The sequence below is a fragment of the Cervus canadensis genome, chromosome X (genome assembly GCF_019320065.1).
Source record: "Cervus canadensis isolate Bull #8, Minnesota chromosome X, ASM1932006v1, whole genome shotgun sequence".
NCBI classification, from domain to species: domain Eukaryota; kingdom Metazoa; phylum Chordata; class Mammalia; order Artiodactyla; family Cervidae; genus Cervus; species Cervus canadensis.
The window spans coordinates 17,778,561-17,803,989 of NC_057419.1; the positions used below are offsets into that span (position 1 = coordinate 17,778,561).

A 25,429-nucleotide genomic window follows, 5' to 3' on the forward strand; every position below is an offset into this window, starting at 1 on the left:
TAGCTTTTGTTTGGTGATAATGAAACAGGAGCAGCAGAACAGAAACAGGATTTGAAGGAAGTATTAAAACCTTGGTTTGAACATGTGGACTTTATGGAACCTTTGAGATATTCAACGGGAATTGTTTAGGAAGAAGCTGGACATGTAGGTCTGCATAGAAATACATATATTTGTGTGTCATCTGCATAAAAGGAAAATGCAAGTTATAGATGTGTATAGTATTGTCTAAGAGAGTGTAGAATGAGAAGATGAGAGGACTAGAATACAAACTTCAGAAAATCCAACTAATATAAGCCAGGAGGATGAGGAAATGCTTGCCAAGGAGACAATACACTAGGCAAGCCAGGAATGTACTATGTCACAGGGTCTAGAGAGGAAAGTCCTTGAAGAGAACAGAATAGTGGCTGCTAGGGGCAGAGGATAGGGAGAAACGAGGAGGTGCTAATCACTGGGTAGTTTCAGTGATGTAATGAATAAGTTCTAGAGATGCACTGTACGGTTCTGAGTCTCTAGTTAAGAACTTTACTTTACACTAAAAAATCTGTTGAGAGAGTAAATTTCAAGTAAAGAGCTCTTTCCACAATAAAATAAAAATAAATTTAAATAAAAGAGGGGAAAAGAGATGTTAAGTGCCATGGAAATGTCAAGTAAGATGACAACAGAAAAAATATCCTTCAGCCTTAGTTACAAGGAATTCATTGGCAAACTCAGGGAGAGCTGTTTCTATAGATTGACAGAGCTGGAATCCAAATTGATGAGAGCTGAGAAGTATAATGAGGAGGTTACATTAGGTCTTCTCTAAAGTTCCCTTCAACTCTAAAATAATATATACGTTGATTTCATGCTGCTAGCCAGAATCTCCCTTTGTCACAGGTTTCCCTACTCACCCTACTCTTGGTTACTAACATTGAAAGAAATGACTGGCAAAGACTTTATTACTTGAAGCATCATTACAACCTCAAAAAATTTTTGGACAAATAATTTTCCTATACTTTTACGTATATAGTTTTGCTTTTGGAAAAAATCTTGAGCACAAAAAAATCTTGTATGATTTTTTCCATAGCACCAACTGAAGAAATATATTTCCAGGAATTGATTTAATTTTTTGGGTCAGGACTGCAGGGATAAAATCAGGTCTAGAGTTTCCATGTGGATGAATTTGGAAGTGAACAGATTCAAATTGCGGTCCAGGGATGCCTCACTTTACACTAGACTGTTTTTCTTTTAAATTGAATCACTTTTTCTGGGTTTTGTGAGTTAAGAGAACACTTCCAAAGAACTGATTTTGTATGTAAACAGAATGCTTGCGCACTGCTGCTTTTCATCTAAAGAAAGGTCCTATATTCTCACTGTCTTGGTGAGATAGAAATCTGCTAAAAGGGCATACATAACATTGCCACTCAAAGTGTAATCAGTGGGGCCAGCACCATCAACATCAGCTAGGAACTTGTTAGAAATGCAGAATCTCAGGCACCACCTCAGACCTACCAGATCAGACCATCAGGTGATTTATGTTAAGATTAAAAGGTAAAAAGAACTGCATTTTTTCTCAGAATTTCCTTTTTAAAATCAGAGAATTCCTTGTTACTCTGCTATGATATTTAAACTTATCCATGCACATATTAGTCATTTATGGAATAAAAATTCATCATTTTATTTTGTTTTAAAATTAAGACCTGCAATGGAGTGCCAAGGAGATGAACAAAGTATATTTTGCAGACAAACAGTAGGTTACTCACCCAGCTCATGGCAGAACATGAATTTTTCATCTCCCCTTGCCAGAAGTTGATAATTACTTACACTGAACTATTTATCTTTCCTCTTTTTTACTAGTAATATTTGTAAGTTTAATTTGAAATAGCAAGGTTACCTGTCATGCTTTTTGTACAGGATTTATAAACTTGCACTATTTTCTGTCTCATTAGCCAATTTAGGAGAAGCACATTTACACTTTATTACGTGACTCATCCCTGGTGATTAACATCTGTAATGGGCAGAAGAAACTCAACCTGCAGCCTCACCCTTCCTTGCTTCAGCTCTTACTGGGAGCCCTACTCTAACCTTTAACCAGGACAGGAAAAGATTGCTACTGCCCCCTGCCGGCCCATTTTATTTTTTCTCCATTACAAATCCGTGACTTGAAGAGGATGCCCAAGGATTTTGAGCCGCTAAAGAAAGCTCAGCGAAGGGGCTTTCCCTAGTAAAGAAGTAGAGAGATTCTTTGGGAACAGGCAGCTAAAATCAAATGAAAACACTCAAGGGGCGAGGAAGGTATAAAGGGCTTCTAAATTAAATTATCGATCCTCAAGAATCATTTTCTGCATATGGGCTTTTCTCTATGCCAAGGAAATGTCCCCTCCTTTTCAGCACAGGATTCCTCTTTTGCCTTTAGGTTCCAATGATAAGGAGTAGACTGCCCACTCCCCTACTGTAATTTCAGTACTATCGATTCTGTTCTCTGCTTCGCCCAATTTTCTTTTCCCACGCCTTGATCGTATTCCCTTCTTTTTTCAGCCTCAAACTCCCGTCCCGCCCAACCACCTACAGACTCGCATTTCTAGGAGCTCAGACCCTAGCCTCCTTCACCCTCTCCATCTATCCTGACCTCTGCTCCTCTCTGGTCATCACCGCACCCCTTCAGCACCCCTTCGCTGAACAGCCAGTCACTCTTTGCCTTCAAATAGCAGGCATGTCCGCTCTGGAATGCCTCTCCCCGACCCCCGCCCCAAGCGACTGAAAAAGGAAACATGCGCACTTCAGAGCTAGGAGCTGTCCGAGTGCTGAAATTTATCGGCTGGGTAAGATCACGTCTCCGTCTCTTTCTGTAGCCCTCATTCCAGCACAGGATCTCAGCAATTTTGCCCTCTTCTTCCTACCCACTCTAGCACGCAGAGTCCTTTCTTATCTCTCATTTACAACTTCTTTTCAAAAGAGAACATTTTCTAGAGAAAAGAGATTCGCTAAACAGAAAGGACATAAAACAAAAGCCACTGCAACCGACTTCCAGCATGGCATTGTCACCAGCCCCCTTTGCATGGTGATGTGATTAAGGTAGCAGCATTTTTATTATTCAAGAAAAGCAGCTGGGGATCCATCAGTTCTAAGGCTTTGTCTCTCCTGGGTTAACTGATGGTCCTCAGCCCCCGTTTGACCTGACCATGATGCCTAGTACTGGCACTTTCTGTTTTTCCTCAGCAAACTGTACAAACCCAAATCTCTTTTTGATTTTCAAGGAAACTAGATTCCTGCCAAATTTTGAGTCTGGACAATAAATAGATACTTTGTCCTAGCTTCTTTCTGGAATCATTTCGGGAATATTTTCCACAAGCATCACAGATACAGGAATGAACCGGCAGCTAGTGAACATTTTGACAACCTTGTTTGCATTTTTCTTAGAGACAAACCACTTCAGGTAGGTGAAACGACTTTGCATGCTGATATTTTCCACATGAAAACTGTTTGAAAGAGAACGTGTCATGTAATTTTTATCTATTTTTCTATGTCCTGGACCATATTATGCTAATTTTATAAAGGAGAGTTAGAGTTCTTTTGTTCTTTTAAAAAGCTTAATTATGGTGGGAAGGTGGTAAATTTTCACGAAGGCAAGTTTTACGATGCATAATCCTACTTTATGCACTTGAATGCTTTTTCACAGCCAATGTGATATTAAGATACTCTGATGAGTTGCATGCTCTTTATATTTCTGTATAATGGAGATTTTTTTTTTCAAATTCTTCTGTAAGTCATTTAAAGGGATTATTGAATGCAATGCTTTTCATATGGTGCAACTGATTGAATTAATTTGCTAGGAGCATGCTCATTTTATATAAAATATAAAAGAACCCAAATTCTTAGCCAACTTGGGACTTCTATTGTATTTCAACAACTAGATGCATACTATGAGAACTACAATTCAGGAAATTTCTTGAAACATCAAAAACATTAAAAAAACTCATGCTATCACTGTAGTCTACTGTTCAATAAATTTAGAAATGTTATTGCCTATCAGAACTAAATTAATATGACATCTTTGTATTTATTCATGCATGAGAAATGGACTATGCATAATTAAAATAAGCAAGAAATCATTATTTGCATGCTTGCATTTTCTACTTAATTTATAAATCAATTGATACCTCAAAATATCAGATTATTAGCAGTAAGTGAAATAGCCATCCTAATGGCTAAGAGGTTCTAAGACAAGATAGAAATAAGAGATGTTCGTACAACAAAGTATAGGACTCTTCATTTAATTTTCACCAAATTTTATGGTATTTTTTCACAGAACCAAGAGAAATGGAACATATAGCAATAATGCTATGAGTACTGGGAAAACCCTCTATGTTCCTTTCAGGTTCACACCTCCTACTATGATTAAGAAAAATCGTAGGCTGGGTTTTATTAGAATCATCATCATCATCATCTTCATCACCACCACCATCACCATTATAATCAAATAATACTTGATTAATCAGATGAATCTGCTTATGGGAATGTGAGTATTTCTAGGTGATTGTATCAATTTTAACTTTTACTGAATGTTTGTATCATTTTTGCACTTATATTTAATATTACTTCTTTGAAAAACTGTCAAGAATGTGATATTTTCTTAGTGATAAGATTATTTGTTAAACTATTGAAAATAAAGCTTGAAAATACATACTTTGTGGAAGAAATCAACATTCAGTTAACAACTATGTATTGTGAAAGAATTCATTTCATGCTCTTTTTATAAGCCTTTTAAGGAAAATCAACATCTGAGAAGTTGTCCAATTACCATTTAGTGTCTTAACAATGCAAAAGACAAACTGATTTAGAAGTTCTTTTTCATGAATACTTTACTAGAAAGTCAACAACTTAAATGCTAATATATAAATAACAATGATAATATAAAATAGAAGTACAGACATGCTCATTGTTGACCTATTTTAGAATGAAGTTAAATTTACAAGTGAGGATTTTCTTTTAAACAACATATTGAAAATAGCTGAGAGTTGGAACAGAATCTAGCAGGTGAGAAAATAAGCAATAGGATAATTAGTTCATGGTTTACTGTGTTCTGCCCATCTTATTTTATACACACACACACACACACACACACACACACACACACACATATGTAGAGGACTTACATTAAGGGCTGAAATGCTGGAAGAATATTTTGAAAATCATGGGGAAATGAGACAATCACATAAATTTTAGAAATTATCCTCATTTCCCTGATGACACTAGAAAGAGCTTTATATATCCATAAAACCTATCATCTACAGCTAGGCATGCTGTGTCATCTTAAACATCTTATGGCAAAGTTTGGTAACTTAGGAAATATGACTCAGGATTTATACACTTCACCACTTAAAGTTACCTCAAGACCATATACAAGTTAGGAAGTTGACCAAAAAGTTTATAATTTTTTTCTTCTTATTAACGTATCAAATATATTTATAAAACACGATGTCAAACATTGTGTGAACATTAGTTCTCAGGTGATAAGAATGGAATTGTTGCTAAAAGAGTTAATGATGTGTTTAGGGCGGCTTTCTGCAAAGACCATGACTCCAGGTCTGGAAAACAACCTTCACAGACCCTATCTCCTTCAGATTTCTTGGACAAATTAATGGGAAGGACATCAGGATATGATGCAAGAATCAGACCAAATTTTAAAGGTAGGTTCCACTTAAACTTATGTTAATTAAGCCTATGGGAAGTCCAGATGTTTGAATACATTGAAAAAAAGTTTTCAGGACTTTTTATTACAAAATGAAAACAAAAAACACAGTATTTCATTTCATTTTCCCATTCTTTCGAACTAGTTGATTTAATAGCTTAAATTCTATGTGTTGTTTGCACACAAACACATAAACTTGCAAAAACTTTCCTCATTTGTGTTATGTTCCACAAGGAAAACTAAAATCTGAGATTATTGCCACATTCCCTATGTTATCTTGAGTGGGAGTGTGACCAGAAATGAATATAAGAGCAAATGATAGACTTGATTTATATGAATGATTACACCAAGGTCTTTGGTTTGGGTTTTAAATGCCTACCCCTAAAATGAAGTTTAAAATTCAATATATAACATGCCATTATATATACTTTCAAGCCCTCATTTTTAAACCTTGTGAGAAAAGGCTCTAATTGAATATATTACAAACTATTGGTTCCTCTTGTTTAAGCATTCTCATTGTTTATTTGAAATTATTTATCAGAAATTAACAAAGAAGATCATAGAATTATAAAGTGCATATGTCAAAGATGGTAGATACTTTCTTTGTTCGATTAGAAACAAACCAAAAACTTTGGTGTTTTTGTATGTTTAGCATTAAAAATGTAATTAATAGTCTGCAAAAATTACTTTTGATCTATTTGATTAATTTTTATTCTGAATCAGAAAAATACCAAAATAAGAACCAGTTATTTATTGAATTGTTTTGATGTTTTAATTTTAAAACATATTTTAAATAAGTGCATTTTATTTTGTAATTTAATTTAAAATAATGCTGTGTGAAATATTTATAAGATTTTATAAAAGGATAAACCTATGATCGTCTAGGTATTATGTCATAATTCATGCATTGCTTTGGTTTTGCTTATTAACTATTTAATTGGATTGCTTTCCTTGAGGGTTGATTAATTTTTATTATTGGCAAATATGAGCATGAAAACTAAATTCTAAATTCCTTTCTTTTTTAAATGTTGCACCTCTGAATATACCCAGCGAAGGGCACATTACTTAAAGAAACATATCAGATTTTTGACAAAACAAATATTTTGATTTATAGATTAAATATAAAAGAGAGACAACAGAATTTAGCTCAAAGATCGATTTTCCTGAAAATTTTCATGTTCACCCCATTTCATATTAATTTTATGGTCACTGGAAGTCAATATTTGAAATAAAATCCTATGAGTAACTAGTTGAGAATCAGCTTTGTCAATGAGACTGCTCACTCATACATTTATTCATTGAGCCATCTAATAACTTTTTAATCTGAACTACATGCAAAAAACTAACTACTGCACGCTTTGAAAACTTGAGAGATGTAACAGGTTTGGATGCTACCACCAAAAATTTCAGTGGCGAGAGCAGATGTTACATAAATATATGTATAATAATATAATACATAATACTAGATAGAAAGAGATAACTAGTTAATAGTTAAGTAACATTAGGAAGTACAGATAAAATACTACAGGATTCCAACAAAAGGAAAGATGATTTTCTATTAAGCTATTCATGGAAAGTTTCATAGAGAAGGACCAGAGATGAATTGTTTCAAGTTTATGAGAATCTTGTTTAATAGCAGTTATTAACATTATTTTCCAGAAATAATTTTTTAAAAGGGAAGAAAAGTGCAAAGAGTAATAAAACAAACACCCACGTTGTTAGTGCTACTTTCAGTTCAGTTCAGTTCAGTCACTCAGTTGTGTCTGACTCTGCGACCCCATGGACTGCAGCACGCCAGGCCTCCCTGTCCATCACCAACTCCCGGAGCTTGCTCAAACTCATATCCATAGAGTCGGTGATGCCATCCAACCATCTCATCCTCTGTCGTCCCCTTCTCCTCCCACCTTCAATCTTTCCCAGCATCAGGATCTTTTCTAGTGAGTCAGTTCTTCGCATCTACTTTAAGTGACCACATAGAATAAGCAATAATTTCCACACAGTTTTTTTCTGGCTCTTTTGGGGACGTCACTCTTTGGAAATGACATTTCTCATGATTCTAAAAGAATAAATAAATGAGGAGAATATCAAGTATAGCAAAGCATGGCCATATTTTTGAGATCTGTCCTAAAGACCTGAGTACAGGATGTTTTAAAGACTTATCTAAGGGAAATAGGTGAATATCACTTAGGACTCTTAACACGAATGAACTTTACTGACTTTTCTCTCCCTTTCCCTTTAACTCTCACTTCAATGAACCATGATACTCTTTCATAAATGTTACTTACATGGACCGTTTATATCAGAACAATTACAGAACAGCTCCCACAATTCTCTTTACTATGAGGATTTTGGTTTTTCCTGGGTGTAAAACATTCCTTACTTGATTCCAGACGTGATCTTCCCTCATTAGTGTTCCCATGGAACTTTATATGTCTAATATAGTTCTATTGCATATTTATGATTTATCAACCCATCCCCCTACCACACCTTATTTTATATATATATATATATATATATATATGTATGTATGTATGTATATGAAAAGAAACCATCATTTTCTCCAGAATGAGGAAATAAGGACCAAGAAAGAAGTGAAAATGTAGATCAATTTTTGAAAATTAGTGCTTACAATAAATTGTAGTAGAAGTTGAGGGTGGAGGGAACATTTTTAAGAAATGAAGTATAATTAACTCAAAGTATTTGTTAGTTTAGGTGTACAGCATAGTGATTCAGGTTTTTTTGCAGATTATATTCCATTATAGGTTACTATCAGATATAGGTTACTATCAGATATTGGCAAGGGGTGGGAACTTCTGAGGAACCCACCAGTGGTTCTAGTGGCTAGCAAAGATGATTTTAGCTGAGTTTAAGAGAAAGAAATAAAAGAGATAATAAGGAACTTATAACAATAAGACTAGGAAACTATAGTACTTACTATAGCTGATTAGCAATGTATCAATGAGAAATTTTATATAGTAGATAGATATGAAAGGTGATTAGGAAATGTGATTGTATCTGGAATAGTGATAGACTCTCTGTAAATGCCAAAACCAAACTGACTATGATAACAATAAACATGGTGACAATGAAGACAATGATATTGAAAATAACAATAATGGTGATTAATAAGAAGAAAAAAGGGCAAAATCTGACCACAAGAATACAAGCAAAAGCCAAATATGGGCTGTTGAGAAAAAGGAAATGGCTTTTCTAGAAGCCATAAGAAATAATAGCACATTTCTCTGTTTTCTTTGATGCCATGTACTGGCATGGGAAAAAAAGTGTATATGCACAATTTTTCTTATTGGAAGAAATTTTTCCTGCATACTTTCAAGTCAGTAAAATATTTCATGTCTATTCCATATCCCTAATGGGCTCTGAAAGATGTCGTAATGGGCATATATACAAGGAAGGGAGATGGATGTATGCTAGAAAAGGGAGCCAGAAATGATTCAGACTTAGACTCTGTAATTGAGAGCCATTCTTAGAAACTATCGGAAAAAAAAAATAGCTTTTCTGATGTGCTGAAGCATAGTGTATAAACAAAGTCATGAGTCAGAGCTGCCAATTGCATTCCATCTATGAGATCCACAGAGACTTGGGTCAGATCTCATCAAAACATAAATTTTGAAAATCCTCACTTCAGATGAAAACACAAGCTATATCTACTTACAATTACCTGTGTTGAAACCATGGTAAATGTTGATTCTATGTCAACAGAGAAGACTCCTTCCCCACTTAGGTGATTTGTCTCATTCTCAGTTGATTTATCATGGTGTTATTCCATCATCCTATCAGATATTCCTTTGTCAGTATTATTGTATCTTGAAAATGCCACTTTAAACATTAAGCTTTTCAAGAAGCCAAATGAAATGCTCAAACCTGGGCAAAATGCATTAGTTCTGATTTTCTCTCTTTGAAACAAAGCCTTTATCTATTTTAACAAAATTTTCTTTGAAAAGAAAATTAACTTAGAGTTATATCCTAAGTTTCATCCCAATGTGAATAAATGCATTTCACCAGAACATTCATTTTGGGGTAGGATCTGGAATAGATCATGCCAGGAGATAATTATTCTCTCCACTTTTTTGTGCATGCCATGCACACTGATTTTTTCCCCATATCTGGAGACCTAAATTTGAAAGTGTGATGTGTGACATTAAAACCTACATTTGCATGCAATATGGTTTCCTTTATTTTCCAAGGAGTTATCAGCTCAAAAGGTGTTTCAGATGCAAGTAAGAAACAGATTCACTTTCAAAAACCTCGAGGTCTTCAGGTTTCTCCCCTTGAAAACTCTCTTGTCTGTAGCCAACAGGAGCTCAAGACCATGTGTTGTGCTTATCGTTCCTGTAGGGCATGACCTGAGCACAAATGTCCAGCAGGGACCCTTGGAAAGAGTGCTTCTCTCAGTGGGCGGTAATGAAGCCCTAGCATAATCATTTCTTTGATCACCCTGGTAGATGCAGGCATCAGATATTACCATGGATTCTGAGAAAAAGAATAGAATGCTTACAAGTATCAGAAAGATTTTTTGCAGAAGTATTTGACTTGAGTGCAGAAAGCAGTCAAAACCTTCAGACACCTAAAAGGGTACAGCCATTTTAGAATCACACAATAGGAGATAAAAGGTGGGAAATGGTTACTGAAAGGAAAGACTGGATGTATCAAAGAGAAATTTATATATGATAGTTTTATTCAGGTATGATGTAGATGAAGAGTTTTGAATATCCAAAATCCACTAGCTGTGTCACAATTTATTTTTAGCTTCATTTGTATATACTAGGCTGCTCTGATGGGCCTGCAAGGTGCTTGTCAGGAATTTGAGGTAACACCAAGAAGGAGGCATCTACAGTATTCTAACACACTCTGGCAATGTCTACTCCAAAGTATAAGTTCATTTATTGAAGTATGTCTTCCATTCCATGGTGACAGAGTAGTAGAGTGGGAGGGGTCTTGGACTTGGATCCAGAAAACCCAGGTACATGTCCCAGTTCAACCACTTTGGAGCTGAGATGTCTCCATCTCTCTATGACTCAGGCTTTATTCTGACTTTGCTCACCTCATTTGGGTTGTTCTGAATATCTAATGAAATCATAAATCTGAATGATTTGCTTCTAACTATTAAAATTATTACAAGTAATTTGAATTATTATTACCAGTCTTTCATTTCTCTATTATAACTGACACTGACTATGTATTCTCAAAACTTACCCTTCATGGTGATGGGGTCCCTAAAAGTTGTTTGAATTTTTTTTTAATGGGAAAAAAAAGAGTCAAAGAGGTTCTAGCATTTTAGAGTCCTACCACAGTAACCAGGATGTAGATGTCATATGTCTTAGCTGGTTCTTTTTTTATTAGTCCAGTGGGAAGATTTTCAACCTGAGAGGGCTATTTCCCATTCCTTAATATGAAACAAAGAGGGAGCCATTTGTGTGAAGGAAATATCTTTATGAAATCTTTATTCAAATCTCATCCTTGATTATTTTCTTAAATTCATTTTTTAAATGAACCAAGTAAAAGACACAGAACCAATTTTGCTTGGTCTAGAAAGGACTCTGAATTTGATGCAAGATATGTGACTGTCATTTCTGATATATTTTCTTGTCCAGTTACTGCAGTTGCAAGGGTCACTGCACAAACGTGCTGAATTGATTTCTAATTTTAGAATAAGTATTTTAAAAAGAACATTTAGTCTCTGCAACATGGCAGGTTAAGAGCACTGGAAATGGAAGCCCATAATTTAGTTTTTGAGAATGTATTGCTCCTTGGTTGATTCTGGGTGACTTCATATCCTTAATTTTCATTATTGAAAGAGTCTAAACATTTTATCCTGAGTTCTATAGTGCTTTCTGTTACTCCCCATGCTGAAGAACAATTCAGTCCATTTTGTTGATAATCTGAGACCTTGTTTTAAGAAATAATGGCATATATATCAGGGTGTCTCAGTACTTAAAGAGAGGACATTATAATGTGTCTAGTTGGTGTAATCAGGTTTAGGGAAAAATAGTTATTAGCTTGTTCTTGGTGGTGTTGGATATTTTTCTTGGTGTGTTGGATCAGACGTGTTCAGTCTTAAAAATGAAAATTTAGTTGATTAAGCCTCATTATAAGGTCTTTGGAAGCATTCTGTTTTCTCCTCGGAGTTAACACCTAAGAGGCTGTCTTGACTGTAGGAGGCAACATTTTCTCATTGACTTCTTTCTTGAGAGGACTACTCTGAACACTTGTGACTGATTGCAGATACTTTAAGCCATGTGAAGCTCACTAAAGGAGGGACATGAGTGAAAAGAATAGGTCTCTAACTGGTATTCTTAACTGTGAAGGACCTGTAAGAATAAAGTAACTAGATCTCCATTTTGGAGTTCTAGTCTGGCTAGCCAGCCAAATGTGGTCAGGGGGCAAGTACAGGAGGAAAGCTGGACACTCTCTCTGACTCATGTCCTGGCTTATGCACCCTCCACTCCTTTATAAAGTACAGGGGTACACCCAATGGTGGCTCTGTTTCATTAACATATCCATCCAAGAGGGAAAAACAAAATCCTGGGTCAAGTCAAAATGTGGAAACCGAATAGGCAGTTACCATGACTGTGACTGAATAAGTCTTGTTTTCTATATTTTTTTCTGTTGGGAGGTGGCTCATACTTTCTTGAGGAAAAATAAGCTACACCTGCCCATGCATTGTCAAAGCAACAGAATAAATTTGCAGCAAAGGAGCACATATGTGAGCACAAAAAAATTACATGTAAAGGTTTTCCATCTTTATATTTCAATCTAAACACGCAATTCTTTTGTTTATTCCTTTAATAAATAAGCAATGAGCAGTACCTATGTGCCAGGAACAATGTTCCTTGCTAAGTATACAGTGGTAAACAGAAAGTTAAGCTTCTAAATGTCAGTTCTCACTTCAGTAAAAGCTGGAATATAATTTGTAAGTTTAATGCTGTACCATCCAGGATCTTTGCAGGAAAGAGATGGCATATTCCAACAGGGTGTGGGAGAGTTTGGAAAAAACCAATCCCTAAAGGGAGAATGTAGTACTCTGGGACTGTCAATAGTAGACCTGAAGAGGCAAGAAAGGGAGTAGCTGCCAGAACCTAGAGAAAGTGGCTCTAGAGAGAAGCCACGCAGTGAGATCTATGGAGCAATGGAGTCACTATGTGCTGGCTTAGAAAGGAGGAAGCTAGTGAATAAATATTCTGACCCCACTCTCCTCCTGCATTCCATTTTCTTGTGGACCCTCTCATTGGCCAAATCCAGCTAGAAGTCTGAGGGCAAGGGAGCTCAATGGTGTAAACCCAGAAGGTCAGCTTCTCAGAGTATAGAGAACAAAAAAGATAGAAACTTGAGGTGGGTGGGGAGTGGAATATAATCAGCACAAAGTCAGCTTATGAGCAAAGCCACCCTTCAACTTCGGGTGATCAAACAGACAGTTCCCAAACCGACAATAGGTTTAATAAGCCTTCCTTTGTCACTCTCGGGAAAGGAGGGAAATGAGAACGGGATACCACCTGGATATATTATCCCGATAGATACATGATACCTCCAAAAGCGGAGAAGAGAGAGGAAGATAATGGAAGGTGATAGTTCTGTTTCCTAGACAGATGAGTTAAAGAGGTGCAAAGGGGTAGGGGCGAAGAGGGAAAAAGGGGGGGAGACAGAAGTCTTCCTGTGGAATATACAAAAATAATTAATATCATTTCCTTTCTCTCTGATTTAACATGTTTATATGTTTGCTAACATTGTTGTGTTTGGCCCTCAGTAATCCGCCCCCCCTGCCCCGGGCTTCCCACGCTGGAATGTGTTGCGGGCTTCGATTTGAAGCATAAGACTTAAATGCCAAGTCTCTTGGGGCAGCATTTCTGAGACACAGCCTTTCCTGCCTGCTCTTCTGTCTGTACAGAGCTGAAGAAGTGTTAGAAGCCTAGGGGCAGGGAAGTGTGTGTTCTGAGGAAATGGTGGGTCTAAGGGACAGCTGCTTGTTTTCCACTGCTTGGTTGGTTTGATTACTGCACCTGAAATACAGCTACTTATCACGGCAATTCTAACTACTTTAGGAAAACCTCAGAACCACTTTACCACCTAATTTTTCTTTCACTTTTAAAACCCAAGTGTACATAGAAGATAATATAATCTATCTTCTTCTGATTTATTTACATTTAAATACTTCAAGATGTGGGTTTCTAAGAACAAATTCATGCCCAACAAGGCAGCTGAGATTTCTTTTATCAGTCTTTCTCTTAGAAATAGCATTCTTTGCACCCTTCCCCCTTAAATGTATTTGGAAAACAAGGAGTCTGTTTATTTAGCTTTGAATCTCCAAGTCTGAAAAGTGAAGGATACACACATTAGGTAAACCACACTGTAACAACCCCAGTAAGATGATATAATTCAGGATAATTTATATATATACTGGAGTTCTCACAATGGATTTCTCATATTCTACTTTTTCTTTTGAATTAATTGTGGTTTTAATACGTGAATGTTGTATAGAGTATGCCAAGTCAAATGACTTAGGATTTAAGGCTAAACCAAACTGGCAACCAATCAGATGTGTTTCTCAAACCACGCTTTTCAGAACACCTGCTTTAGAGCCATGTGAGTACTGTTAAAAAGGCACATAGCTGGTCCCACCTTTCCAACTCTACCTCTCTAGAATCAATGAATGAAAGGATGTTTAAACACTCACTTTAACAAATTCATTACTCCCTATAGTTTAGGAACTACAGGTCCAGAATGAGAAATTTTTGCTCCCGTATCTGAAGAATAACTTCCCTAATGGCTCAGGTGGTAAAGCATCTGCCTACAATGCAGGAGACCCGGGTTCAATCCCTGGGTCGGGAAGATCTCCTGGAGAAGGAAATGGCACCCCACTCCAGTATTCTTGCCTGGAAAATCCCATGGACTGAGGAGCCTGGTAGGCTACAGTCCATGGGGTTGCAAAGAGTCGGAGACGACTGAGCGACTTCAACTTCACTGAAGAATAATATCTTCCTTATAGTATTTTTCCCCAAGATACTGTGCTCCAGTATTGCCTTACCAAATAAAGGTGGTGGACATCCTACAAGAAAAAAAAATCTAAACTGAGACTCATGAGGCCTTGTTTTAACCACAGTTTTGCCAGCTGTGACCTAGAGCATGCCACCCAACCTCTCTGGGATTAATTCTTGTCATCTCAAAAATAAAAGACTTGGACCAAGATGTCTATTTCACTTCTAATTTGGACAGTCCCTAGTCTTTATAGTCTAAGTTAATATTTTTGAGTATGTCCCTTTCTAAATTATTGATTCACCCACAGAAGAGCTTGGATGCAACCAATCTTCCCAGAGAACTGGTCTCTGAGAAATTATTCTGCTCAGAATTCTTTACAGTTGCTTATATCTTATTTCAATTCCCAATATTTCAAGGATGATCATTATTCTCTGGAAAACTCTGGAAACTTCTGAGAGGATTAGTGAAGGAATCAGCCATTCACAATTTTTTTCTTGCCCTTAAAAGGTTTGCATGTAGCAAATTCATGTACAGAGGCTGCTTCTAGGAAAAGTAGCTATCATGTTTCTTTAGTTCAGCATCTGGTCAAAGACATTTCTCAAAACACTAGTCCCATGAAATGTTCTCAGATATAAGGTTTAAAATGTAAAATAAGAATGGAAATTCTGCAAAACATCCTCTAAGAGACTCCCAATATTCATTAGCATGTTAAAATGTTTTTTAAAAAAGCTACAGTAAAAATATACAAATAAATATTTTTAAAACTTTCTTTTTAACACAAGGGCTTATCCTCCACTTATTTGATCATAGATTCCTTAAATGAGTAACATTCTCAGGAACTAGTGTTTTACAGACTATACTTTGGAAAATGTGGTCTTGCTAAAAACTATGGGACCAACTAAAATTTTTTTTTACCATGAAAATAGCTGCTGCTGATGGGAAACCTACATATATATATATGTTTATCTGCTAGAAAGATAATATTCATAAGAGTGGGAAGGCCCCAGAATTCAGTAAACATGGCTTTTGTTTTGATACATGGTCAACATTAGCATTCCAATGCCACAAGAGAATTACTCTACAAGTTAGATTATTATTGCAGACTATTTATCTCCTGCTTCATTTACATGAATAAATAAGCAAACAGTGGCATTTTGGAAAAACAAACATTGAGAACAAAAGAAAAGACATTAGTCAGTACAGCAAAATACTTTGATCTGATAATCACCTTCTGTTTTAGTCTGTATGATTCTTGAATGCTGAGTGACAAATATACACTTAAACAAGTGACCTTTAACCTTGAACTAAAGACATTTTTTTCAGCAGAACATGACAAAATTTCATGGCTACATGGAAAATTTCCTTTTGAATTGCCATTCTCTTTCAGGCAGTTTTCCAAGATGAATAAATCTCATATGATTTCCATTCAACTGTTTGTTAAGAATTTTTTTTCCCCATCACTTCTTTGAAATTAAAAAAAAATGAATGCATACTAAAAAAAACTTCATTTGACAATTGAAATTATGCAGTATTTATCTCAGTGTGTGCAGATTTTAGGGTTAAGGTATTCATAGTATTAAAATACATTCTAAGTTGGTCTGCTCAAAATTGATGCTTCATGTAGTTAGATATAAATTCCCAGGAAGAACTATTGAAAATTGTTTTCAAAGAAGATAGATGCAGAAAGAGAAATGTCTTTGAAATATCACTAAATGTCTTGAGAAAAGAGTTACCTATATATAAAACTTTTTAATTACTAGTTCTTCCCTTATACTTTCTCTGAATTTGTCAAATAAGCAAGTATAACTTTTTTCTTCCTGTTTCTTATTTCAAGGTCTTAGTAAAATGTAGAAAACAAAGTAGGGGGCGGGGAAATACTAAACCTGCACATGTGTGCTCAGACATGTCTGACTCTGTGTGACCCTATGGACTGTAGCCCGCCAGGCTCCTCTGTCCATGGAATTTTCCAGGCAAGAATACTGGAGTGGGTTGCCAATTCCTTCTCCAGGGGATCTTCCCAACCCAGGGATAGAACTCGCATTTCCTGCATTGGCAGATGGATTCTTTACCATTAAGCCACCAGGGAAGCCCAATACTAAAGCTACCTTAGCCTGAATGGCTCCTGATCCACATCATTTACAATTGACTCTTGAACAATGTGGGGTTGGGGTTCCAAACCCCAGCAGTTGAAAGTCCATGTGTAACTTTACAGTGGGCCCTCTGTTATTCAAGTTCTGCATGGGTGGATTCAACCAAAGAGAGAGAATTGTATACCACTAGTAGGTTTTTTATTGAAAAAATATTGCATATAAGTGGATCCATATAGTTCAAACTCATCTTGTTTAAGGGTCAACGGTATCTCACACAGTAGATGAAGACACATTGATGATGGAACTGCTACACATTCTATAGCAAACAAGCCCCTTATTTGAAACATTGCTTCAAGGTATCCATGTAATGGCATTGGTGCTGATATTCCACTGTACAACCCACAGATAATGGAATAGCAATTTTTCAGCTTTTCTGGTCATTGAGGACTTCCCTCATAGCTCAGTTGGTAAAGAATCTGCCTGCAATGCAGGAGACCTGGGTTTGATCCCTGGGTTGGGAAGATCTCCTGGAGAAGGGAAAGGCTACCCACTCCAGTATTCTGGCCTGGAGAATTCCATGGACTATACAGTCCATGGGGTCACAAAGAGTCAGACACGACTGAGCGACTAGCAATTTTTCAGCTTTACTGGTCATTGAAGGTTGGTATATATTGGACCTAGAAGAGGAACTGAGTGAAGATGAACTATAAAGAAGTGATTTAGCACACACACAGTTTGCTTGCTCTGTCTTCAGATTTTGTATCATATAGCCTGAGTGCCTGACTCAGATTCATTGCTATCATTTGCTTCCAGTATCACTGGAGCTTCTCCATTTCTAGGAGGCAGATAGTGGCATTATACTGGGGGATGAGGAGACGGCTTTGCTGAATCCTTAGTTGTAGAAGTAATGGGATATGAAGATAAGGATAACATTTTCCCTAGTATTTTCTGAAATTTGATAGTAAAATGATGTATGTAGTGTCTTCTCAAAGTATACAAATTTAAGAAGAGATCATCTCTGTTTGAAAAGAAATGTCACAGAGGTCCAATGCCATACCTTGTGGATAGAAAACCCTGGCACCACAATTTCTATTTTTTTCAGGAAGATTTTTTTATTGATAAAATGCCACTCTGCTCGTTCTCTCTAAAATCTGAGGTCATAGCTTGTTAACAATAAGGTTGCTATACTATTCAGCATTTATTTTCCCTGGAATATTCCTATTTTATTTTCTTGAGTTAGTGACCTCTCTATGACCAGTGGCATACTTGACCTGACCCTTGCTAGACTAATCCTATATTATCAGATGTGTTTCTCTAGTTCGAAATAGGAGGAATTACCCACAGTCTGGGATATGTATTCCTTTTATTTCCCCCAAGCACCTACATTTCCAATATTCACATTTGTTTATTGTGCACATATGCCTCATTTAAGCTCATCCTTTATTCAAATCTTCAGAGCAAATATTCCCACTTAAAACTCAGCAGGCAGCTTCCTGTTCCACAGATCTGATGCCAACCAAGTTTGTAACATAGAGGGCTTTCAGCAAAATGTATAAATCTCTGACTTGGGGCAAATATCCCAAAGCCCATAAAAAAAGAATTTCCTCAGCAAGAGAATACACTTATCTCAAGGGGAAAAATTCCACATTTCTACTTGTCAACAAGACTTTGCAAATGGCATAATCAGATACACACACATAGACACACACACATACACATTTTTTATTTCCTGCCTATGGCAACTGGGCGTGCATGAGTCCCTGGGTGAAAAGTCTTCTTTAGCACCCATTCACCTCAACTGAATTCATTTAAGAGATGTCAGTGTACAATTAACAGCAATATAGCTTGTGTGAAGGAATCTTTGAAGAACTCAGTGGAAGTGGATGAACATGTGAAGTGTCCATGATTGAGTTATGTGTCCTTTACCATGGGACATTCCTCACTCCGCCATACATTGAAAGAGCATAACTATTACATAAGAATCTGAAACCAGATTCTAATAACATCTGCCACAATAAACTGCATATGTAAAGTCTCAAGGAAGTAGGTATCACCTCAGTGTCTAACTATCCACATACATGTCAGAATAAATTATCTGCTTCAGTGATGAAGCAAAGCAGTTGAGGGTATTAACAAAAAGTATCCATTAGTGACATCATGCAAAATTCCATATAAATCACAGAATAATGCCTCTGAAAAAAGTCACAGACTTTTGAGGGAGATGTGGCAGGTGCAAATAAAGCAAAGAAATATAGAGTGAATAATAAATAGATTCTTAAGGAAAGCTAAGATCAGAAATAAACTCTTACGCTTTTTTTAGAAAATCCATAGTGCAGCTGCTCTGGGGTGCCTGATTGGCTATGTCTCTATCTGAATGCATAGGAAAAGCAAGCTGAGCTGTCATCGAGGGAGTGAAGAGCTCAAAATACTAGTATCCCTGAATTTCTAGACCCTTCCATGACTCTTAAAACTCTCCTGGGACTTCTCATCACTTCCAGATAAAGTCTATACACCTGTACATGGCTTACTGGGATCTTCACGGTTACTTTTCCTACATCTGTTTGAGGTTGGGTTTCTGGGAAGCAGATGCTGTGTGGAAGTGATTTGTTAAGGATAACTGAGCAAGGGAGACATATAAGAGAGTGATGAAATCAGACAACAACGGGTGGTAAAAACCCAGTTAAGAGCATGATCACAAGCCAAGCCCAATAGTGGGTGAATGTGACCTGATCCCTCAAGGGAACTCTGAAGTGTAAGATATACCCCAGAGTTGTTCTGACTAGAGATAAGGGAGCTGACTATTCATATCCCCTCTGTTAGTTATTGGGTAAAGATGGCTCTCAGGATGTGTATGGGTGGGTGGGGAGAGTAAATTCCCAGATAGAAGGTGGGTAAAGTAAGCTCCAGTAGCTCTGGAACAGCCCTCTGTGAAAAACCACATGTTCTGGCTGCTGCTGCTGCTGCTGCTAAGTCACTTCAGTCATGTCCGACTCTGTGCGACCCCATAGACGGCAGCCCACCAGGCTCCCCCGTCCCTGGGATTCTCCAGGCAAGAACACTGGAGTGGGTTGCCATTTCCTTCTCCAATGCATGAAAGTGAAGTCGCTCAGTCATGTCCGACTCTTCACGACCCCGTGGACTGTAGCCTACAAGGCTCCTCGGTCCATGGGATTCTCCAGGCAAGAGTACATGTTCTGGCTACTGTAAGTAAAAGCATGACATTTTGTCACATGCAGCAATATGGATGGACTTGGAGGGTATTGTGCTGAGATAAGTCAAACAGAGAAAGACAAATACTGAAATACTGTATGATATGACTTACATGTGGAATCTAAAAAATACAACAAACTAAGGAATATATAAAAAAAAGAAGCAGACTCGCAGATCTAAAGAACAAACTCTTGGTTGCCAGTGGGAAGAGGGAACATTGAAGGGGTAATATAGGGGTAGTGGATTAAGAGAAACAAACTATTATGTATAAAATAAACTACAAGGATATACTATACAACATGAGGAATATAGCCAACATTTTTAATAACTATAAATGGAGTATAACCTTTAAAAATTGTGGACTCCTATATTGCACACCTTTGCATGCATGCACGCTCAGTTGCTCAGTCGTGTCCGACTCTTTGTGACCCTATGGGCAGTAGCCTGCCCGGCTCCTCAGTTCATGGGATTCTCCGTGGGTTGCCTTGCCTTCCTCCAGGGGATCTTCCTGACCTAGGGATCAAATCTCGGTCTCTTATGTCTCCTGCATTGGCAAGTGGGTTCTTTATCACTGGCGCTACCTGAGCCCCAAACACCTGTAACTAATATTTTACATCAACTCTACTTCAATTTTCCAAAAAAAGCATACTGAGGTGAGAGGCACAAGATGGTAAATGGGATCCAAGGACCTTGGAGGTAGTATCAATATCATCGTCTTCAACGTCATCATTCTGCATCCCAAGCCATGCCTTCCCACTCTGTTCCAACCTCAATACCCTGTTTCCTGTTCCTCACACCTTTCATTGTTGTGTTTGGCACTTTCATTTCCCTTTATCATGCCTGCCTTTTCACCAGCCTAATCTTACTCATCCTACAGACCATATCAGTACCGTTTCCTCTAGAAAGTTTCCTTTAAACTGCTAAGTCCAACCTCTCTTACGTGCACAGTCTACAATCTCTCTTGTGACTGGCTGCTTCCTTGTCCCTTCCCCTCCTAGACCAGGTCAAAGAGGCCATAGACTGGGCTTATCTCATTCTTCATTGTTTACCTCCAATACATGACAGTAGGCAAGGAGCCAATGAACTAGTGTCAGATGAATATAAAAATTCATAACACCAATTATTAATCCCAGAATCTGAAAAGGTAGGTGGGTGTGAGCAACTGAACTAAAATAATAAATTATTATCTAATATTCGTGATTCTTTCAAAATGCATGAAGTCTTTTCCCATATATTATCTCATTTCACTCCTTAGGCATTTCTTATAATGGAAAGCAGCTGTAATTTTGCTCATCATTCTTGCTATTTAGGGGGGAGAAAAAGTTATCTTATTGCCAGATAGGATTTAGATCAACACTAGCTCTCCAGCTACATAAAGCTTAATATGGAGAGGAATATAAGTCATCATTTAGGTAATGATAACAATGACACTCATTCTTGACCTGCAATACTTTATTGAATGTATTTTTAACACAGATGTCCCCCCTTTTCTATATTACAGAATGATTCTAATTTATCTTCAAAGTTGCAGGATTTTGTGTATTTCCTGTCTTTGTAGGAGCTTAACAAATGTTTAATCCTGAATGAATGGATTCATTCACATATAGATACAGATCAAGCATTTACTATGCACATGGCATTGTACTAGGTATCAAGTAAAGGAGAATTAAGAATTGTTAATGTACCAGCATTCTTATCCCCAGCCTTTCTATCCAGCTCCTTCTACTTTACCACTATTCCAGGACCGACATCCCATGTATAAAAAGCTTTATTTTCTCTAACCAATATTGAATACGGATGTATGGTGGCATTAAGGTTACCCAAACAGAATCCACTGGCCTGAGGCAACTCTCCTCTTCAGTGCTTGAAATGTTTAGTAAGTAAAATCAATATAACTAATGGTTAATTTTTGGATATACCTGAATTACCAGTAATTTCCAACTGCTAAAGTAATGCTTGATGAGGGTGAAAGAGGAGAGTGAAAAAGCTGGCTTAAAACTTAGCATTCAAAAAACTAAGAGAGTGGCATCCAGTCCCATCACTTCATGGCAAATAGAAGGGGGAAAAGTGGAAACAGGGACAGACTTTATTTTCTTGGGCTCCAAAATCACTGTGGACAGTGACTGCAGCCACAAAATTAAAAGACACTTGCTCCTTGGAAGCAAAGCCATGACAAACTTAGATAGCACATTAAAAAGAAGAGACATCTCTTTGCCAACAAAGGTCTGTACAGTCAAAACTATAGTTTTTCCAGTAGTCATGTAGGGATTTGAGAGTTGGACCATAAAGAAGGCTGAGTGCTGAAGAACTGATGCTTTGGAACTGTGGTGCTGAAGACTATTGAGAGTCCCTTGGACTGCAAGGAGATCAAATCAATGGATCCTAAAGAAAATCAACCCTGTGTATTCATTGTAAGGACCTATGCTGAAGCTGAAGCTCCAATACTCTGGCCACCTGATGCGAAGAGCCAACTTATTGGAAAAGACCCTGATGCTGGGAAAGATTGAGGGCAAGAAGACATGGGGGCAGCAGAGGATGAGATGGTTAGATAATATCACTGATTCAATGGAAATGAGTTTGAGCAAACTCCAGAAGATAGTGGAGGACAGAGGAGTTTAGCATGCTGCATTCCATGGGGTCGCTAAGATTCAGAAACAACTTAGCGACTTAACAACAACAACAAAGCAATACCAGATTTGCTGGCATCATGATTATAGCATTTAACTCCTTCCAAACAGTGAGCTTGTGATTGATTCTTCCAAAGAATTCTCCTTTTGGGCCTCATTTGCCATTCTCATCAAAAACTGAAAAGTGGTTCTCAAGCTATGGGATTGTTCCAGATTATGTATCAATGGACCAAAAATTTTTATAAAATCTGGGAAGCCCAACTAAGGTAGCTTCCACTAATGATAACGTTCATATTTCTCTGGAGCCCTTTACATGAAAGAGCTCAATCTACAGAGGAGAAAAAGAAGTAGCTCTAGGCTTCATATAAAAGGTGATGTTTTAATTGGGTCTTGAGAGATGAGTAGGCACTCAAGAAATGGACAAGGGAACTTCAGGTAGGGAATTCTCATGTCTGGAAAGAATTTGGCGAGTTTGGGGGATAACAAAACATGACTATACCCAAAGAAAGTAAAAGGAGGGAAGTCATAAAAAAATGAGGCTAGAAAATAAAGCTAGTTAGAGCTAGGGGGTCAAATTGATTATTAAGGCATTCAGATCTAATTGTAGGTAACAGGAAGGCACATTAAGATTTTTAAGTAGAGAAGGGGTATGATTAGATGTAGGTTAGATTCTAAGAAGATAATTCAAGATGCCTTTAGAAGGATATACTAGAAAGATGGTGGATCAGGGCATCATGACAATCATTCACAAGACAGAAATGATGAAAGTTCAGGTTTCAGCTGTGGGATTGGAAAGGAGAGGCTAAATTAACAGGATAAAGTGAAAGTGAAAATGAAGTCGCTCAGTCATGTCTGCCTCTTTGCGACCCCATGGACTGTAGCCCTCCAGGTTTCTCTGTCCATGGGATTTTCCAGGCAAGAGTACTAGAGTGGGTTGCCATTTCCTTCTCCAGGGATCGAACCCAGGTCTCCCACATTGTAGGCAGACACTTTACCATCTGAGCCACCAGGGAAGCTAATTAATAAGATAAATGAAAGTCAAAATGCATTAGAAAGGATATAGAGGGTACAAGAAGAAGAGTAATGTTTGACTCAAGGTTCCAAGTTAGGCAGCTGAGCAGATGATGCTCTCATTTGCTCAAAGAGGAGACGTTAAAGGAGGAAGATGCTGAGGAAGATAACGAGTTCAGTTTTGAGCATGTTTTTCAGATGACCGCCACTAATTCATGTGTCTAATCTGCTGTTGAAAATGTTAATCTGGAACTAAAAACAGATGTTGGGGCTATCAATGCAGGAATGGAGTGATCAGATCATGATAGTATTAATTCAGATCACTCAGTGCAAGTGTGTAGAATGAAGAGAGGAGTAAGGATGAGACTTCCATGAACATGAACATTGATGGCATGGGGGCAAAAGAAGGACTGGACAAGAAATATGAACAAATGTTCAGAACATCTGGAAGAGAATCAGGAAAAGATGTAGTCATTGATGTCAAGGGAAGAGAAAGCGTTTGGGTAAGGAAATCAAACCTGCCAAGTGCAGCAGGAATGCTGAACAGAAAGAGGTAAGGAAATGGGCAACTGGATTTGGTCAGTGGGACATTTTTAACCTTAGTGAGGGTGATATCTCTAGAGCAGTGAGACCAAAGCCCAGATTGTAGCTGGTTAGAGAGTGAATGAGATCAGAGAAAGTGGGAGGAAGTGTGTGTGTAGATTTTTCATTTAAAAGACTAATGCCAGACAGAAAAGGGGAGATTAGATATTAATTCACAAAGTTTGAGGGAAGGGAGATTTTTTGTTTTTGCTTTTAATATTAAAATGGCCTCTTTTCTTGGTGAAGCAGTGCTCTGTCATCTGGCACAGATGGGCCACCACCACCAGCTGGGCTGGCTGGTCCTGAGTATAGTCAGCATGAAGCTGACAAAGAGCATTAGGCCCTTGGTGCTGTGTCTTGATGGCCTTCCTTACCATCAGGACAGACCACCCAGACATTCAGGAAACGCTTGTAAAATTTAAATACATCATAAAATAGAGTTTTCTACTAAAATGTACTTCTCAGTAAGCTTATTGAATAGAAAGAATTTTTTAATGTACTTTAAATGTAAGGCTCAGAAGATGAAGACAGAAGGTAACAGATGCAATACTTAAACAGAAGATGAGGGGAAGTAAAGGGGCTCAGGGTCCAAGTTATCCATCATCTTCCTTCTTGACCAATACTTTATTCTTCACTACATCCATCCATATACTTTGCACCATTTTAATTGTAGCAGCTCAGAAAGCATTAATGATGATAACATCACTTATTTATATTATTTGAGTCCTTACCATGTGTTAAGCATTCTTCTAAGTACTTTGCATATTAATTCACTTAATCCTCCCAATAACTTTACAGAGAAGTACATGCATGTTATTATTATCTCTGCTTTAGAGACAAAGAAACTAGTAAAAGAGAGCTGATGTGCTTGCTTATGATTATAGGGGTAATAAGGGTGCAGAGCTAAATTTCAATTCCAGGCCATCTGGCAGGAGTCCATCCAGTTACCAATGGTAAAGGCCTAGAAGATTTGTCTATTGTACACCAAGTTCATGAGTTAGCCTTATATCTGTTTCTTAATTACAGAGCTATGCTAGGAGCTCCGAGTCTGGAGGGCTGCAAGAGCCTTTGAGCATTTTGCTTCAGAATCTGTTTATTATTCAAATTTGCATCCTCAGATTCAAGCACATTATTAATCCTCCATAAATGTTTGATGAATAATTAAATGAATGAGAAAAGCTGATTTCTCTCCAATCACCCAACAGCTTTCTGCTTGGAATGTATTGGAACTAGCTTGTAGATCTTTTGAG

The 25,429-nt window shown here is 37.4% G+C and overlaps 1 protein-coding gene across 1 annotated transcript in view; it reads left to right on the forward strand.

The window, feature by feature from the left end:
* The first annotated feature begins 2,578 nt into the window (after positions 1-2,578).
* The window catches only part of GLRA2 (glycine receptor alpha 2), a 183,276-nt gene continuing 160,425 nt past the window's right edge, over positions 2,579-25,429 (forward strand). The window contains exons 1-3 of the mRNA XM_043458680.1: positions 2,579-2,798; positions 3,234-3,412; positions 5,533-5,666. Of these exons, the coding sequence (XP_043314615.1) occupies positions 3,345-3,412; positions 5,533-5,666 (202 nt within the window). The 5' untranslated portion in view covers positions 2,579-2,798; positions 3,234-3,344. The remainder of the gene's footprint in view (positions 2,799-3,233; positions 3,413-5,532; positions 5,667-25,429) is intronic.